This window comes from Pezoporus flaviventris, unplaced genomic scaffold (genome assembly GCF_033815535.1).
Source record: "Pezoporus flaviventris isolate CSIRO_AGI_PZ_B2104156 unplaced genomic scaffold, CSIRO_AGI_Pfla_v1 ptg000064l, whole genome shotgun sequence".
NCBI classification, from domain to species: Eukaryota; Metazoa; Chordata; class Aves; order Psittaciformes; family Psittacidae; genus Pezoporus; species Pezoporus flaviventris.
The window spans coordinates 3,390,265-3,404,458 of NW_026892612.1; the positions used below are offsets into that span (position 1 = coordinate 3,390,265).

A 14,194-nucleotide genomic window follows, 5' to 3' on the forward strand; every position below is an offset into this window, starting at 1 on the left:
GTTGTGTTGTCCGCCCTTCATTTTGGCAAAAGGATTTATCGGTGACTCTTCGGAAACGTACCTTTACGACTGTACACGAGGCAGAGGCTGAGGTCTGGGGAGGAATGTCCTTTAAAATACCTTTGGCTCTCCGCTCTCTCCACGGGCCGAGTTTAAGAACGGCGCCCCGTTTCTCTTTTGTTTGTAACTGTTCGTGCTCAGTTTCGCTTCCCGCTTCAGTAAGGCGCGATCAGACGCCGCCGCTCCCCACTCGGCTCGCGGCGCTGCCGGGGCACGGCCCCTCCCCGCCTGGCTCGTGGCAAGGTCCCTTCCCGCGCTCCACGGGCCCTCACAACCACTTACTTTAAGGACCGGCGGGCGGGGCGGCACCGGTCGGAGGGGGCTCGCGGCCGCGCCACTGCGCCCCATTGGCTGGTCGCGCCGGCCCGCACACTGTTAATGTCTGTGTCTCGGTATCGGCCCGCCGCGCAGCGCGCATGCGTGGCGGACGCTAGTCCAGCCGGCGGGGCCGCGGCCGGGGCTGCCGCGGGCTCCGTGTGGTGCGAGGGAGGGGAGGAGGCGGGACGGCGGCAGACAGCGGGAGCAGCGAGGCGGAGGATGTCCGCCGCCCGCTGGCCGCTCCTCTGCGCGCCCGCCGTCACCTCCGCGTCTTCATGAATTAGTGCTGCGGGGCAGGGGCTGGGGACAGGAGCGAGCGCCCCAGCGGAACCGGCGCCCCAGGCATGGCGGGCTCGGTGAGTGCCGCGGAACCGCCGCATCGGCCCCCTCCCCGCGCTGCCCGGCGCCGCCGGGAAGGGGCTGGTGTGACGGGGAATTTCTCCTTGTGCGAGGCTTTTCTTGCCTCCCGCTGTCTGTCCGCCGCTCCCGGCAGCGCTGCGAAGCAAGCACGCACCCGGGGAGAGGCGGCGGTGTCCCCTTAGCGATGTTCCTGCCGCCTCACCGGGGGGACAGAGCGTGGAGGCGCCGGGAGGGGGTTTGGCGCGTCCCTGGCAGTGGTCCCCGGCTGCCCGCAGGACAGCACCGCTGTCGCGCCTTCCCGAGTCTTCGCGGTGGCAGGGAGAGCTCTTCGTGTCCTTGCCTGTGGGGCCGGTTTTCGGTTGCGGGGCTGCGGTTTCTAGTTTTGTTCCTGGTGCCGGGTGTATGGTACCGTTTTGTCCGAGTGTCCCGCTCTCCGCCTGCGGTGGGGCCGGTTCTCCGTCGGGCATCTGCTCAGCCCCGCTTCCTCGGGCGCTCACCGGCAGCTCCCCGCCTTTCCCCCCACAGTGCGCCGTTCAGGTAAAGCTGGAGCTGGGGCACCGAGCCCAGGTCAGGAAGAAACCTACCGTGGAAGGCTTCACCCACGACTGGATGGTGTTTGTCAGAGGACCCGAGCACAGCAACATTCAGCACTTCGTGGAGAAAGTCATCTTCCACCTGCACGAGAGTTTCCCCAGACCGAAAAGAGGTAGGTAGGGCCCGCCGCGGATCTTCTTGCCGGGATCCGCTTCCAGCGCCTGGGGCAGGCAGCGGGGTCTCTGCTGCTTCAGCGCTGCCTGAACGGCTCGGAGCAGACGCAGCTGGCGGCTCTTTACCGGTCTCTTTTTGGAGAACAAAAGCGGTTGTCTGTGCCGGTGGCCCTTCTGCTGACTGCCCTGGTGCTGCCTGGGCGTGCAGGGAGACCCTTTCTGCCCTTCTCCAGCACGTTGTGCCGCGGAGATCTCCACTCGTGGCTTCAGGCAGTCCCGGGTCCAGGGCCGGCCGTGGGTCTGGGTCCTGCTCTTCCCGGTCTTTCGCTTGTGGGTGGCACGGGGCAGGCTTCTCTCTCGGGGTAGGTCTGCGCCCGAGGCTTTTGCCCACGTGTTGCTCTCTCCCAGTGTACTAAATGTATGACCGGATAGATGCCTGGTAATGTGTTCCTGCTCCGATTTTGAGTTTGGACTCACGCAACCGTTTTCTTTCTGCTTAGTTCTTTAATTCATTGTCAGGGATTCACCCTTTCCTAAGGACATGAAAACGTCTCGAAAGGTGTGGTGCATGTGTGCCCACATAAGTTGGGCTGCGAGGGGTACAAGACACCTATTGTTTTCATACGTTATTCCCTTACTGCCCTGATTACTGTAGTTGGATTAGTAGAGGTAACAGTACAAATAAAAGAAGTGAGCAGGTTTATTTATCTGTGCAGACACAATGGTTAGTAGTTGGTTTTTATTTGATATGTAGCCTTGATTGGCATCTAGACCTCCTGCAGTTCCTTAGAATAACATCATCATAAACCTCATTTACTTAGAGCCAGGTGTGGGAAAAGTTAATGTTCATAGAGCGAAAGATGGTGTTTTTCAGTGTGTAGATCATAAAGCTTGCTCTTTGGTGAGCGAAAAACTTGTATTTTGATTTCTCAGAAACGATTGAAGATAACCTAGCTGTGACTTTTTACATCAGTTATTGTATTTGTTCTTGAATATTTTCCTTCCCTTAAGCAATGGAGTGTAAGAATTGCAGTTTTTTAACTGCGGAGGTTATCTTCCTGAGTACAAGCTGTTAATTCCCTTCTATTATTATAGTCAAATTTTTAAATCTAGTTTAAGCAAACACGGTACTGCACAGTTTTCAGTGTATGGTAGGTAATGCTTAAGTATCTCCGAGAAACTGCCCAGATTACACTGTGGAATTTTCCACCTGTTTATTTAAATTTCTTGTACTGAAAAACATGACTTCTAAGTCAAATCTGAGTAGTTTCATATCCAGTGCATCAGATGATGCATTGAAGTCAGTGGCAGAAAAATATTTACTGTTTTGAAGCTCTGTTAGCATAGGAGCAGTTTGTGATGTATCTTTGCTTTTATTATCCACGCTTTTATTTATTCATTTATTTAGTTCCTGTCTACCCTCAGGGAACATGACTCTGCAGCCCAGACTTGGGGTTGGTTGCTAGGTGTGATGTGGAGCTTGCTAATAAGAATGTATTTTAAGAGTTTTGTAAGTGAAAGATGCATGGTTTGCCATGGGAGTGCTTTGTATCTCCAGCTGCTGAGTTTAGTTATGCAGTCACTTAAGCCATTGTTTTAAAGTGTTGGGTTTTTTGTTTTCTTGTTTTTGTTTTTTCTTTTTTTTTTTGGGGTGGGGGGGGGGGAATGGGGTGGGTGGGGGTGGGTATTTGTATGCATCGTTTTTTATGATGTGGCAACTGCTGGGAAAGATGCCAGCTTATATAGCCTGGGAGGGGACTTGTCATACTGTGGTTGCACATGACTTGGATTGTAGAACGCCACAGCCGCTCCCATCCAGCACAGCGTAAGCCCAGATGGTGAGCACTGCCTTTACTTCTGGGTTCTGCTTAGCCTCCTCAGGCAATGAGTGAAAAATAGAAGCTGAAGAAGTTTGAGGCCCATAAAATTGCAGTGGGAAAGATGAGCACTGTGCTGTTGAGAGCAGTCCGTGTATGAATTCCATAGCATGTTTTCTGCTGTACACAAGTGTTTAAAAGAGGTGGTGATGTGTGCCTTGCAAGTGAGAGTGTTTTGTTTCTTTTTCATCTACAAGTACAGTTAAATTTTTTGATAAAAGTACTCTAGCGAAGAGCTCTGTAAATCAGTGCTCTTAGCTTGATTTGACCTTAGATGGTCTTCAGGGAGGTGGTATCTTAAGTGTCACATAATTAGTAATAGACTATGCTTGTAGTATAGTCAAACTCCCTACTCTGAAGTTTTATACTTCATTATTTTAGTATAACATAGCTTACCACTTGGTGATACTTAGTAAGTTCTCAAACTACTCCTGAAGCCATGGGTTTAGCAAGCTGTAGTAGGTGTACAGTATTAATCTAAAGTAAATACTAGTATACTCATTAGCCATAATCTCAGTTTTCTGCTAAATGATCTTTTTATCTTTGGATTCATGCAGTGAATGGCTGCTTTAACATATATGCTTGCTAGGAGGAGTTCTAATTCATTAAGTCTATATTGCTCACAGTCAGTTTGAAAATAATAAATAGCCTATCATAGGTGTTAGCTAGCTCATAATGTGCTTCTGTTGTTAGATCACTTTTTATTGGGGGCATAGTCATTTGAAACATCAAAGGGGGCAAGGGATATGAAGTATATTCAGTGCATTTGCTTTGCATGTTAATGAGAATAGCTGGAAGAACTGACTACCATTCTGGCTTTATCTGCTCTGGCTATAGTAGGGATTTTGGAAGTACTAGAGGTCTATGTTGAGTTTGAAATATTTCTTCTTACAGTTGCTGCAGAGCAAACAAGGTCCTGTACCTGAAATTTGCATCAGTTTTAGGTGGAAGCTTAGCTAGGAATAGTGTTCAGTTGTTGGAATGCAGGGCAGGTTGGTTTATGTGTATAGGTAGGATGGGAAGGTAGTGATGATTAACAGGAACAAATAGTTTCCTCCATCATTCATTGTGTCTCACCTTAAAAGCTTAAGCTTGGCAGTGGTTTTATTGTTTGCTAATTGCCTTATGGTAATTGACTGCTTTAGTTTATCCTTGCATTGTAGAGCGTACAGGCAATCATAGTGACTGGTTCCCCATCCTTCCTCTCATTTAATGGCCTGCTCCTGCCATCTGTCTTAATGAGTGGTTTCACCGGTGGGTGGCTACAGGACTGCTTTTCACGTTGAAAAAAGACTCATGGCCAGACTAAGTTTTCAGTATTCAAGACAAATGCTCTCTAAAATCATCATGCAATCACAAATACTACTGTTTTCATGTCTATTTTGTGATGCTGATGTAAATTGATTAAGGGAAGACATGGAGACTTTCTAAGACTCTAGCTTTATTTCAAAGTTGCTTACTCTTCGCTATGTGAAGAAAATAGTGCTGTGCGTACAAGTGCAATATTTTAAAACATGTCTGTGTAACAGGATTTGTCACCAGGCTAGGGTTAGTTTTGATCCACTATGATACTACCTCTAAAAGGGGAGCTGTTGCTCTTGGCTGATAGTCTCTTATTTCTTTGAATGCTAAGCCATGTAAAAATACTTTCTTCTTCTTCTTAATTAATAAATGCTTGTGCTCTGTAACAGCAGTCTTACTATTTCTCTTAACAGTATTTCATGTGGATAAAGAAACACACCTCTTGTGTTTTAATGACTCATTATAAATACATGTCAAAAACTACTTTGGAACTAGTGTGGCTTGAATGATGAAGTTTGGTTTAATCAGTGGTGCGTTTTGTCAAAAAAAAAAAGGGTGGGCTAATATTTCTGTGGTAATAGTATGAACATGGTGGTTTGGACACCTGAATGCTGTGAAAAGTAGCAGGTGTTGCTTTGCTCTGCAGAGCTGAAGGAAACAGTGCTTACTACAGCTCATAGTTTAAGAAGTTTTACAAGGGTATAGCAAAGCGATGGAAGTGGAGCTGCTCGTTCTGCTGTAGGATGGACTGATGTGTAACAGTCTTCTAGAAAGTCTGCATTTCCTATGTTGTTTGTTTTCATTAAGGCTGTCCCCTAGTGCAGAATGAGACTTTAGTGGACCATAATATTTTGAAATAGACTTAGCTGCTGTAAAAGGTGTTAATGATTCCTTCTTAGTAAATGCATTCTTTCTCTTTCCATATAAAAGCTTTTCCAGTTCTGTTTCCACACTTAAGCTAGGTCATTTTTCAGAATAGTCTTTGTTGAAAAGTTAAAAAAAACCCAACCTCTTCTGAATCTGTTGTGTTGTAGAAGACAGTAAGGAGCAAGAAATTTTAAAAGATGCAATCCCTATTATCATTGGCATTTTGTGTGTTGTTTGTTTTGTTAAGATGTCTGTCCCAGAGGGCACACTACTTTGGGCCACAGCAAAATAAGAATCTTTTGGCATGGTAAGCATGGCATGAAGATCGGTGATGTGGAGTACACCTGTGGGTCATGGTGCGTGGTGACACATGCTGCGTAAGTTCTGTTTCTTCCACCCTTGGTGCATAGCCATGCAGTTGCAGAGTGGAGGTTGCCTTAAGAGCATCCTTCAGTTTGCTTGTAAGCTCTTTTTGGGAAAGCATACTTGTGTAGATAAAACCTAATACAGTACACAAATTTATTTATGGCGAGGAAACTTCTTTTTAATTAAAAAAACCCCACAAACTTAATTGCTTTCTTGTGCTCTATACATGATCTTGAAATGAAAAAATGCCAATCAAATGCTGCTTCTTGCGCTTGGATTCATTGTACAAAAAATGAACTAAGTTGACTGCATCAGTTGCTCAACTTGTGAAGGATAGATCAATGCAGTTTCAAGATGTAGATAGGCTCTGCCATAGAGATGTTTTGCTCCACTACTTTAAAGGAATATTTAAATTTAGACATTTTTTTTTCACAGTGACAGCTTAATACTCTTGTGAAAGCATATCTCGTGCTATGTTTTAAAACAGTCTCTAGTAATTTATGTTTTGGCTGTACAAATGCTTCATGAGCTGCCCTAAAAGTATTTATATTATGATGGCCAAGAAAATCAATGAAATGTCTTATGATGAACTTTGATTAGGAAAAATGATGCAGGTCTCTCTTTTTTTTTATGTATAATTTGCTTTTCAGATGTGTCACTGAATTGGGAGGCATGTTAGTGGAAGGGAAAGGAGAACCTTAATCTTTCTTTCCTTTCCTAGCTGCATTTTACTAATATGTTGTCCACAAAGCAGCTGCTCTTCTTTTAGTAGCTTTCATGTTGTCTTGTAAAATTTTAGAGAAAATGGCCAAACAATATCTTGCTTACTGTTATTCCCCCCCCCCTTTTTTTTATCTCTCCATTTAAAGTCAATGAGCGACTTACATCTCTATTAGTTTTAGTAAATGGAATGGTGTGAGGATACAGACCTGCAGGCAGATTCTTAGCCCATGACTTGAATTGGGCAGGTCAAGATCATAAAGCAGATAGTCAGTTTGCAGCTGGATTTTTAACAACACTTCCAAGAACTTTGGTTGATTGTAGGTCTGTTACATTTGTTGTGGTTTTTCTTTTTTTTTTTTTAAAGTTTTGCCTAAGTCTACCCCTCTAGGTAGGTTAGGCATGTGAGAATTTGTTTTCCGATCGGTTTTACTGGCACGGGTTTGATCTGCACCTTTTAGGACAGGTGTTTCTATTTTTGTTACAAAAGGGTTGTGTTATTTGGCATGGATTTGCTCATCACTGGATTTGAGCTGTGGCCAAATGAAACTTTTGATATCTAGTGAAGGATTTTGTTCAGCAAAAAACTTTTCAAAGAAAAGCAAAGTTAATGTTGCTTCTACTTTATTAGAAGGCTCAGTAACTTTGGAGTACATGCATGTTTTCAAGTGCAGTTCAGTTCAGCAGAATGGAAATGCAAAGGGCATTTCACGGTTTTCTTTTTCAAAGAGAGTGAGAAGAGTTTGAATATAGGGAAGCTATCAAATTTCATCTTTACATGATGCCACCAGTAAATAATGCATGGCTTTGATGGTAAGGTGCTACCTGTACAGAAAAAGCTGTTTCTGATAAATATTTCTCCTCCCTGATGCATCTTTAATAATTATCCTGTTAAGTGTCAATCCTTATGCTTTGTTTAGAAGATACCAATGTAGTAAGGAGATGATTCTTAGCTAGGGAAATATGCATCTGTTTCATGAGTATACAAATCCGATGATCACCTTCCATCAGAAGTGATGTTCTGTTTGCAAAGACTTCCATTGCCAAAAAGAAGTAAAAAGCAAACCGAAGTGTGACAGTGGGCTCTTATGTTTTCTCAAGATAGGTAGTGACTGTGTACAGCCCATAAGTACCTCATTGTGACAAGATGTGATAACAAGGCAGCTCCATCCTCCAGTGTCACAAGCTTACGGTTTTGAAAGCGTAATTGCACTCTTTTATTTGTATTTGTGGTTTATGTTCAGCGTGTGTTTTGTTTCCTTCTCCTGCGTGGTATGTCTAGTTTTGTCTAGATTTATTCTCCCAGCGTGTTTCTGCAAGGGTAAAGGCTGATTTTTGTCAGAACTGCCAGTGAGTTCTGACTCTAATTTCTTAACTCTTAAAGGATAAATTTATCATGACATTTACTTTGATTAGCACTGAATTGCTAATACAGTATTTTTAGTTTTAAGAAGCTGTGGTTACATCTTTCTAAAGCTACAATAGTCTGTTTTTGTAAATCAGTTTTAGATGGTAGGACATGAAATATGATTTCAGGGCTATCATACATTAAGATTTCTGAACAGCTGTAGAATAATACTAGCTTGAAGTGCAGAAAACCAGATTCTTGTGTGTAAGATCACCTCTATCTCATTAGTAAGATGAGGGAGAAGATGCCTCAAAATGTTTAAATCAGTAGACAAGTAAACTTGTTAGCATTTGAGAAAATGAGGACAGATAGTTTGCTGTTTATTGCTGTTACTCTTACCATTGTGCAGTTTTTATCCTTAGAAAAACAGATGCGTAAGAAATCTTTAAACCACATATTATTACAGGTTAGACAAGCTGAACTGCAGGTATAATTATGTCTGTTAACATTTTTCAGTGCTGTGTCAGTAAGCTGTAACATCTTGGAAATTTGGTTTGTTATTTTTTTGTGGTGCTGTTCATGGTGTGATGGCTGTTATGTTAACAGCTCTGTGCAGTATGGTTAAGATGTTTTTAAAATTCAGGTTTTGAGGAGAATTGTTGGAGAGTGCTGTTCTTTGTTCTGATAGAACCTGTGGGAAAGATGTTGCAACTACCAAGTTGCCAATGTAAAGTCTGTTGCTGATAATGATTATGATAGTGGGGAAAGTACAGATTAGTTTATAATTGTTTGATCCAGAAATTTTGTTCAGGTGCAATCATTCTGTTTCTTCCCTTCCTGGTAGTGATTGATAGGCATAAATGAAAAGAAAGAGTAAAAATCTAGCACTTCTTTATGTTTGCTTGAAAATTAAGGTTCTTCATCTTGTCACAAAACACCTGGCTTCTAATTAAAAATGCTGATCTTGTGTGACTTTTGGCTTTGTGCTGTGCTTTCTAGTGCATAGAGGGAAGGAAGAACAGACTGGTATTTAAATTATTTGTATGCTTATTTAAATCTATGTGTGGGAATCCATTTTAAAATTAAATGTATTATGTTACCTACTATTAAAAAATATGGCCAAGGTACTGATTTTTGTAATGTAGAAAATAATGTAAAAAACCTACACATTGCTGGGTACAGGTGAAACTTGTCCAGTACCTGTTAAAAAATGGTTAACTTATTTCTGGATTGCCATTTATTTAAACAATATTAGTGGATAAGACTCTGCTGCTACCATGCAGATTCAGTTGTTAGGAGTTTCTCATCAGTATCCTTGTGATGGTGTTCCCAAGTAGTGCGCCAGTGCTTAACTCTGTCCAATGCTTGCCAGTTATAGGCTTTGTCATGCTGTTAACTCCTGCCCTGGCTCTGGCTTTCTTGAGAAGCTCAAGTTTATTTCTTTGAGTTAACTGGACAAGCCCAGTGGTGCTGGATGAGTTTGATATTTGAAAATATGTGGTATACTGGCAATAGAAGTCTCAACAGCTGTAACATGCTACTGGAGGATGGAAGTTTTCTTGAGTTTTGATTGATAAATATTAAATGGGTAAATAGCACTTGAATTACTTTTGTGATCCAGTGCCAGGATCTATAATTAACAGAAGAAAATATTTGCACATTTCACCTTAATAATTTAAATTCTGAATCAGTGTTTTATTGAAGCATTTGGTAAAACCATTAGCAGAACGTCTGTTTGCACTAACATCTTCCTTTACTGGAAGGCAGGAGAGAAGAGGATTCGGCTTGAAAATGTGTGCTGTGTAAACAAGGAGATACGCAGATCTGGCATAATATTCAAGGACAGTTTTTAAAAATGGGATACTGCTGATGATTGTTATGTGGAATTTTTTATTTCTTTGGTTTTGTGGTGTGTTTTCATTTGGTTGTGGTTTTGGTTTGTTGCTTTTTTTTTTCCGTTCCCAACCTGGGTGCGCACCATATTTCTGGACATGCATGGTGACTTGAAACAATTTAATATTACTACAAGAAAAGACAAAACTGCATGAAAGTGTAAAGTGTATTGAAAAGTGAATGCTCGTATTAGTGGGACAGAAACAGTCTCAAGTCTGTTTGTAGGAAAAAAAAAAATCTTAATGAAAATGACTATTAGAATTATTCCAAAGTATTTCTTTAAATATGATCAAAAGTATAAAGCTGAAGAGCTTTCATTTTTAAAAGAACAGCATGCCCTTGCAATATTTTTTGAGCTGATGTTGTGATGTTTGTCTTTGTGAGAAGGTAAATTTCTGCTTGGGGAATAAGCACAGATTTTTTTACTTTTAGTCAGATGCAATGCCCAGCCTTCTCCAGCCAAGATCCAGTTGATGTCTTTCATTAGGGGACCACCTAGAACCTGGAGGTATTGCTCAGGGCCAGGGGCTGCATGGGATGTGCCCTTGCTTGACATGGTCTGCACTTCCCCTGGGGTTTTGTTTCGCTGACCATTGGCTGAGCATGCTGTGTGCTCTGTAGCCCTATTCACGTGCACCACAGGCAGGCAGCGCGGGAGCATCGGGCAACCTATTCTCCAGTAACAGGGACGGCGGGGAGGCAGGTCTGTGTCTGCTGCCAGTGGATGACTGTATATGACATCTGTGTTGGAATACTTAGGAAATGGGGAGGAAGGCTGTGTAAGGGTTTTGGTGCGTCTGAGGACTGAATGCCAGAAGTATTTATGCAGATTGTTCATTAAATTTAGTGGCTGACCAGGGGATGGAAGTGCAGTTGTAATAGATAAGTTAACTGGCCTTGCACAAAACAGAAAAAAAACCCACAAACTTCAGTCATCTGATAAATAATGGCAAGATGTGAGACAGAATCTAATGATGAGAGGAGTGTCTAAAAGCATGTACATATATTTTGAGAGGGGAAAAAAGGTGTGTTTTGTAAACATACTGTTTTGCTTAGCCTTTAATTTAAAATACAATCTAAATTTGTATGTTACATGTGAGTTAAAAAATATTATTCTTGTGAATTCCTTAGTAATATGTGAGGGTCCCTTTCTGTTTTGGTGCTGCTACTGTTCAGGTTATGCCACATAGAGCTGCAAAGGCCTGCTCTCATGTGTGATATAATCCTGTACTATCAAGACTTTAAAGCTTTTTGACAGCCAAGTTATTATTTCTTTACCTGGCTGTCACTAATATGTCTAAAGTGTCTTTTAAGTGAGTGGCTTATGTGAGTCTGTGAGTATTGTAAATGCTTCCATTTGTGCCTAGCAAATACTCCAGAGAGATGTTCAACTATTTAAATTTGGAAAGACTTTTTTTTTTTTACCCCTTTCAATTCATTACAGTTAGGCTAATAGAAGCAGTTGCACATCCTTATTATCCAAAGAATAAGGATACTTTAGGAAGTTTGATTTCTCAGAGTGAAAACAATTTTTTTTTAATTGGTCTTGGTGCGAGAACCAGTGCACTCCCTTGCTTAATACAGAGGCAACTAGAACACATAAATTTATTCTGTATTTTGTGGTCTTAGCCTCTTCTGTCCTTCTGTGTAAGTATGGGGAGGTAGTAGCCTTTAACCAGTCTCTTTTAATTTACCATCCTTTCTTATAAGGATGTTGGCTTTAATTATGCTTTAGTGCTATCCTGTCTGTAATGCTTCCCTAGATACATTTTTTTTCTTTTTTTTTAACAAAGAAACTAGTTGGAGCTGACTGTTACAAGTGTTGTAAGGTATCTGGGTGTAAATTACTGTGAAGCAACTCCATACAAGTTCTTTGGGTGCCTGTGGCAGTCTTGTGCAAATACACCAAGACCACCCCTTGAACCTAAACCAAGTAAGGTAGCCCAGCAACAGTAAAATGCTTCAGTTTGCTTCTGCAGGCTATGCTGTGCTGTCCTAGCACTGCTCTTCCCAGTGGGTGGCTGGAAACATTGAGATGCGAATTCCCCCAGTGGTCTGTACCGCAGTAGAGGTAATGATGGAAAAGGTTCTCCAGCACAGCAGCGCCCTGAGGTAGAACCTGCTTCACTGCTGGGGTGAGTCGCAAGTAATTCCAGGGAAGCAGCATTGACCTGTGGTCTGCAGGCTGGGCCCAGGTGAGCCCATTGTTCTGTGTGAATCCTGTTACAGCATCTTTGTAGCTCAAACCTAATAGGAGCAAAGACCAAATTATTTTAATGGGAGGCTAAACTTCAGGAGCCCACTGCAGACAAAACCATGTATGTGCATTTGTGCATGCACACTGCTTGCAAATACTGAGTGCTACACAGACATGGAATGGTGTATCCGTGTGGATTCTGTAGTTGTCCAGCACTTTGAAATGTGTTGTACCCGTGTTGGAGTGCCAGTGCTTTAGAAAACTGAAACTGGATGTTGCACTTACTCAAAGGCTGTTCCTAAAGTGGTAGACATCAATTATTTTAGTATTCGGTTCAGGCTTTGTTGTTAAATGTTGAGTCATCTCACACTGGATTTTATTTTTTCACTTACAAAATTCTTTCCAAACTAACTAAATGCCTCCATTATGTACAGGAAAATAAAAGTTAATATTTGACAACAATAAGGTTGTCAAACAGTGGATGACTTTCAATTCTGTTATCCTTTATTGCCTGGAAACTAGAAACAAACTGATTTCTGTGAAGCAGGTTTACATTAGATTGCTTCTTTGAATTTCAGATGTAATAAAGGCAGAGTTAAGCAGCCGCTGTAGATGTTGCAGGTTTTGTAATGAAAATTTGGTTGGTTTAGTCTGTTAGTCTGCAGGGATATTTCCTTACGATTCCATCTTGATGCCTGACCTGCAGTTGCACAGGAGCTGAAATACCAGTAGACCAGTTGTAGACTGACATGTTGAGTGTGCAGTCAGCATTATCTATTTAAATAGTTTTGGTTTCTTTTGTGTGTGTGTGTTTGCATAGCTTGAATCTGGGATGTTGCCAATTTGTGTGCCTAGGCAATAGAAAATTTTTCATTTTGGTTTTAGTTTCTTCATTTGTGGTCTGTCCTGAAGTCTAGATAATAGCAATTTCTTGATTGAAATCTAAACTAATCTCTGTTTTTTTGAGTGCATTTTAAATGATGCATTTGAGAAGTAAATATTAAGCTGTATAGCTAAGATATCATCTGTAAATGTGTCTACATCTATCGTAGTTTTATAGGTATAACAAACTTATTTTTTGTTAGCTTTGGAATATGATGAAGTGGTAAGATCAGTGTGTTTGCCTTGAGGCTTCAGTCACAGTCTAATAAACCTCAGAAAATATTTACAGTATTCTTTATTTGGAAATAAAACTATTCAGTAAGAGAAAACTGGCATCTCTTTGTATGAAAAATGCTGAAACAAAGTAAGCATGGCTAAGACTGGCATGCAGTCAAGCACTGAAGATAAAGCTTTTTCTTCCTCTTCCTCCTGCTCTCCCATGATGGTTGGGTTTTTTCATCCATTTTATGCAGCCTCTTATACTTTATGTTAATCTCATAAAACTGGTCTCTAAACCATTTCTGTGGTAGTATTCCCAAAGTCAGTGTGGGGCCTAATGGTTTAACTGCAAATTAGGGATACAAATTCCTTCCAGCCATGGCCAGGTATGGGATTAAAAGGGATTTTGCTGCAAGGGAAGAATAGTGGATTTCAGAAAATAATGCAAAATTCTAAATGATCATGAGGAACATGTTTCTTCGAAAGTGCCACAAAAGAATAGGAGTAATTAGGAAAAGGTATGGACTGAAGGTTACTTTTCCTTTTTTTGTTTATACTTTGACTATTTCCTTGCTAGAGATGGCCAGGTTGTTGGCTATTTTTAAAAATGAGGAGTTAAAACAAAATTTGGGATTTTTCTTTTTTGGGGGCTGATGCTCACTTAAATGCAGTACGTTTAGAGCCTGTGCGGCTTTCCACCACAAACCAGCAGCACTGAAAATGTGCAAAGAGTTTAAAGGTGTTTTGGATTCTTTTGTGTATCTTACAACTAATTTGTATCATACTACTCTAATGTTTTTGTTGGCCAACATGGAAGCTTCTCTCCTGCAAAGAAAGGTAGTCATGAGTCTTCAATTTATTCATTTTCATGTCTCTTAAATTCTGGGTCACTTGAGAGGTAAAAGCATTGCTGGTGCTATTTAAAGGATTTGCAGTGTTGTCCTCATGCCCCTCTCAGAGGTGTTTCATGGCTATCAGCAAGAACTAGCTCCCCTTGCTTGTGTGAGAGGAGGACCCTTTCCTAATATAAATTACAACACAAAGATAAAATACAGCTATGTAGATCCTCAGGTACTTG

At 41.7% G+C, this 14,194-nt stretch overlaps 1 protein-coding gene across 1 annotated transcript in view; it reads left to right on the plus strand.

Moving 5' to 3' along the window:
* Positions 1-509: 509 nt before the first annotated feature.
* MLLT3 (MLLT3 super elongation complex subunit) overlaps positions 510-14,194 on the plus strand; it is a 120,817-nt gene continuing 107,132 nt past the window's right edge. Inside the window, exons 1-2 of the mRNA XM_061470858.1 lie at positions 510-734; positions 1,264-1,444. Of these exons, the coding sequence (XP_061326842.1) occupies positions 723-734; positions 1,264-1,444 (193 nt within the window). The 5' untranslated portion in view covers positions 510-722. The remainder of the gene's footprint in view (positions 735-1,263; positions 1,445-14,194) is intronic.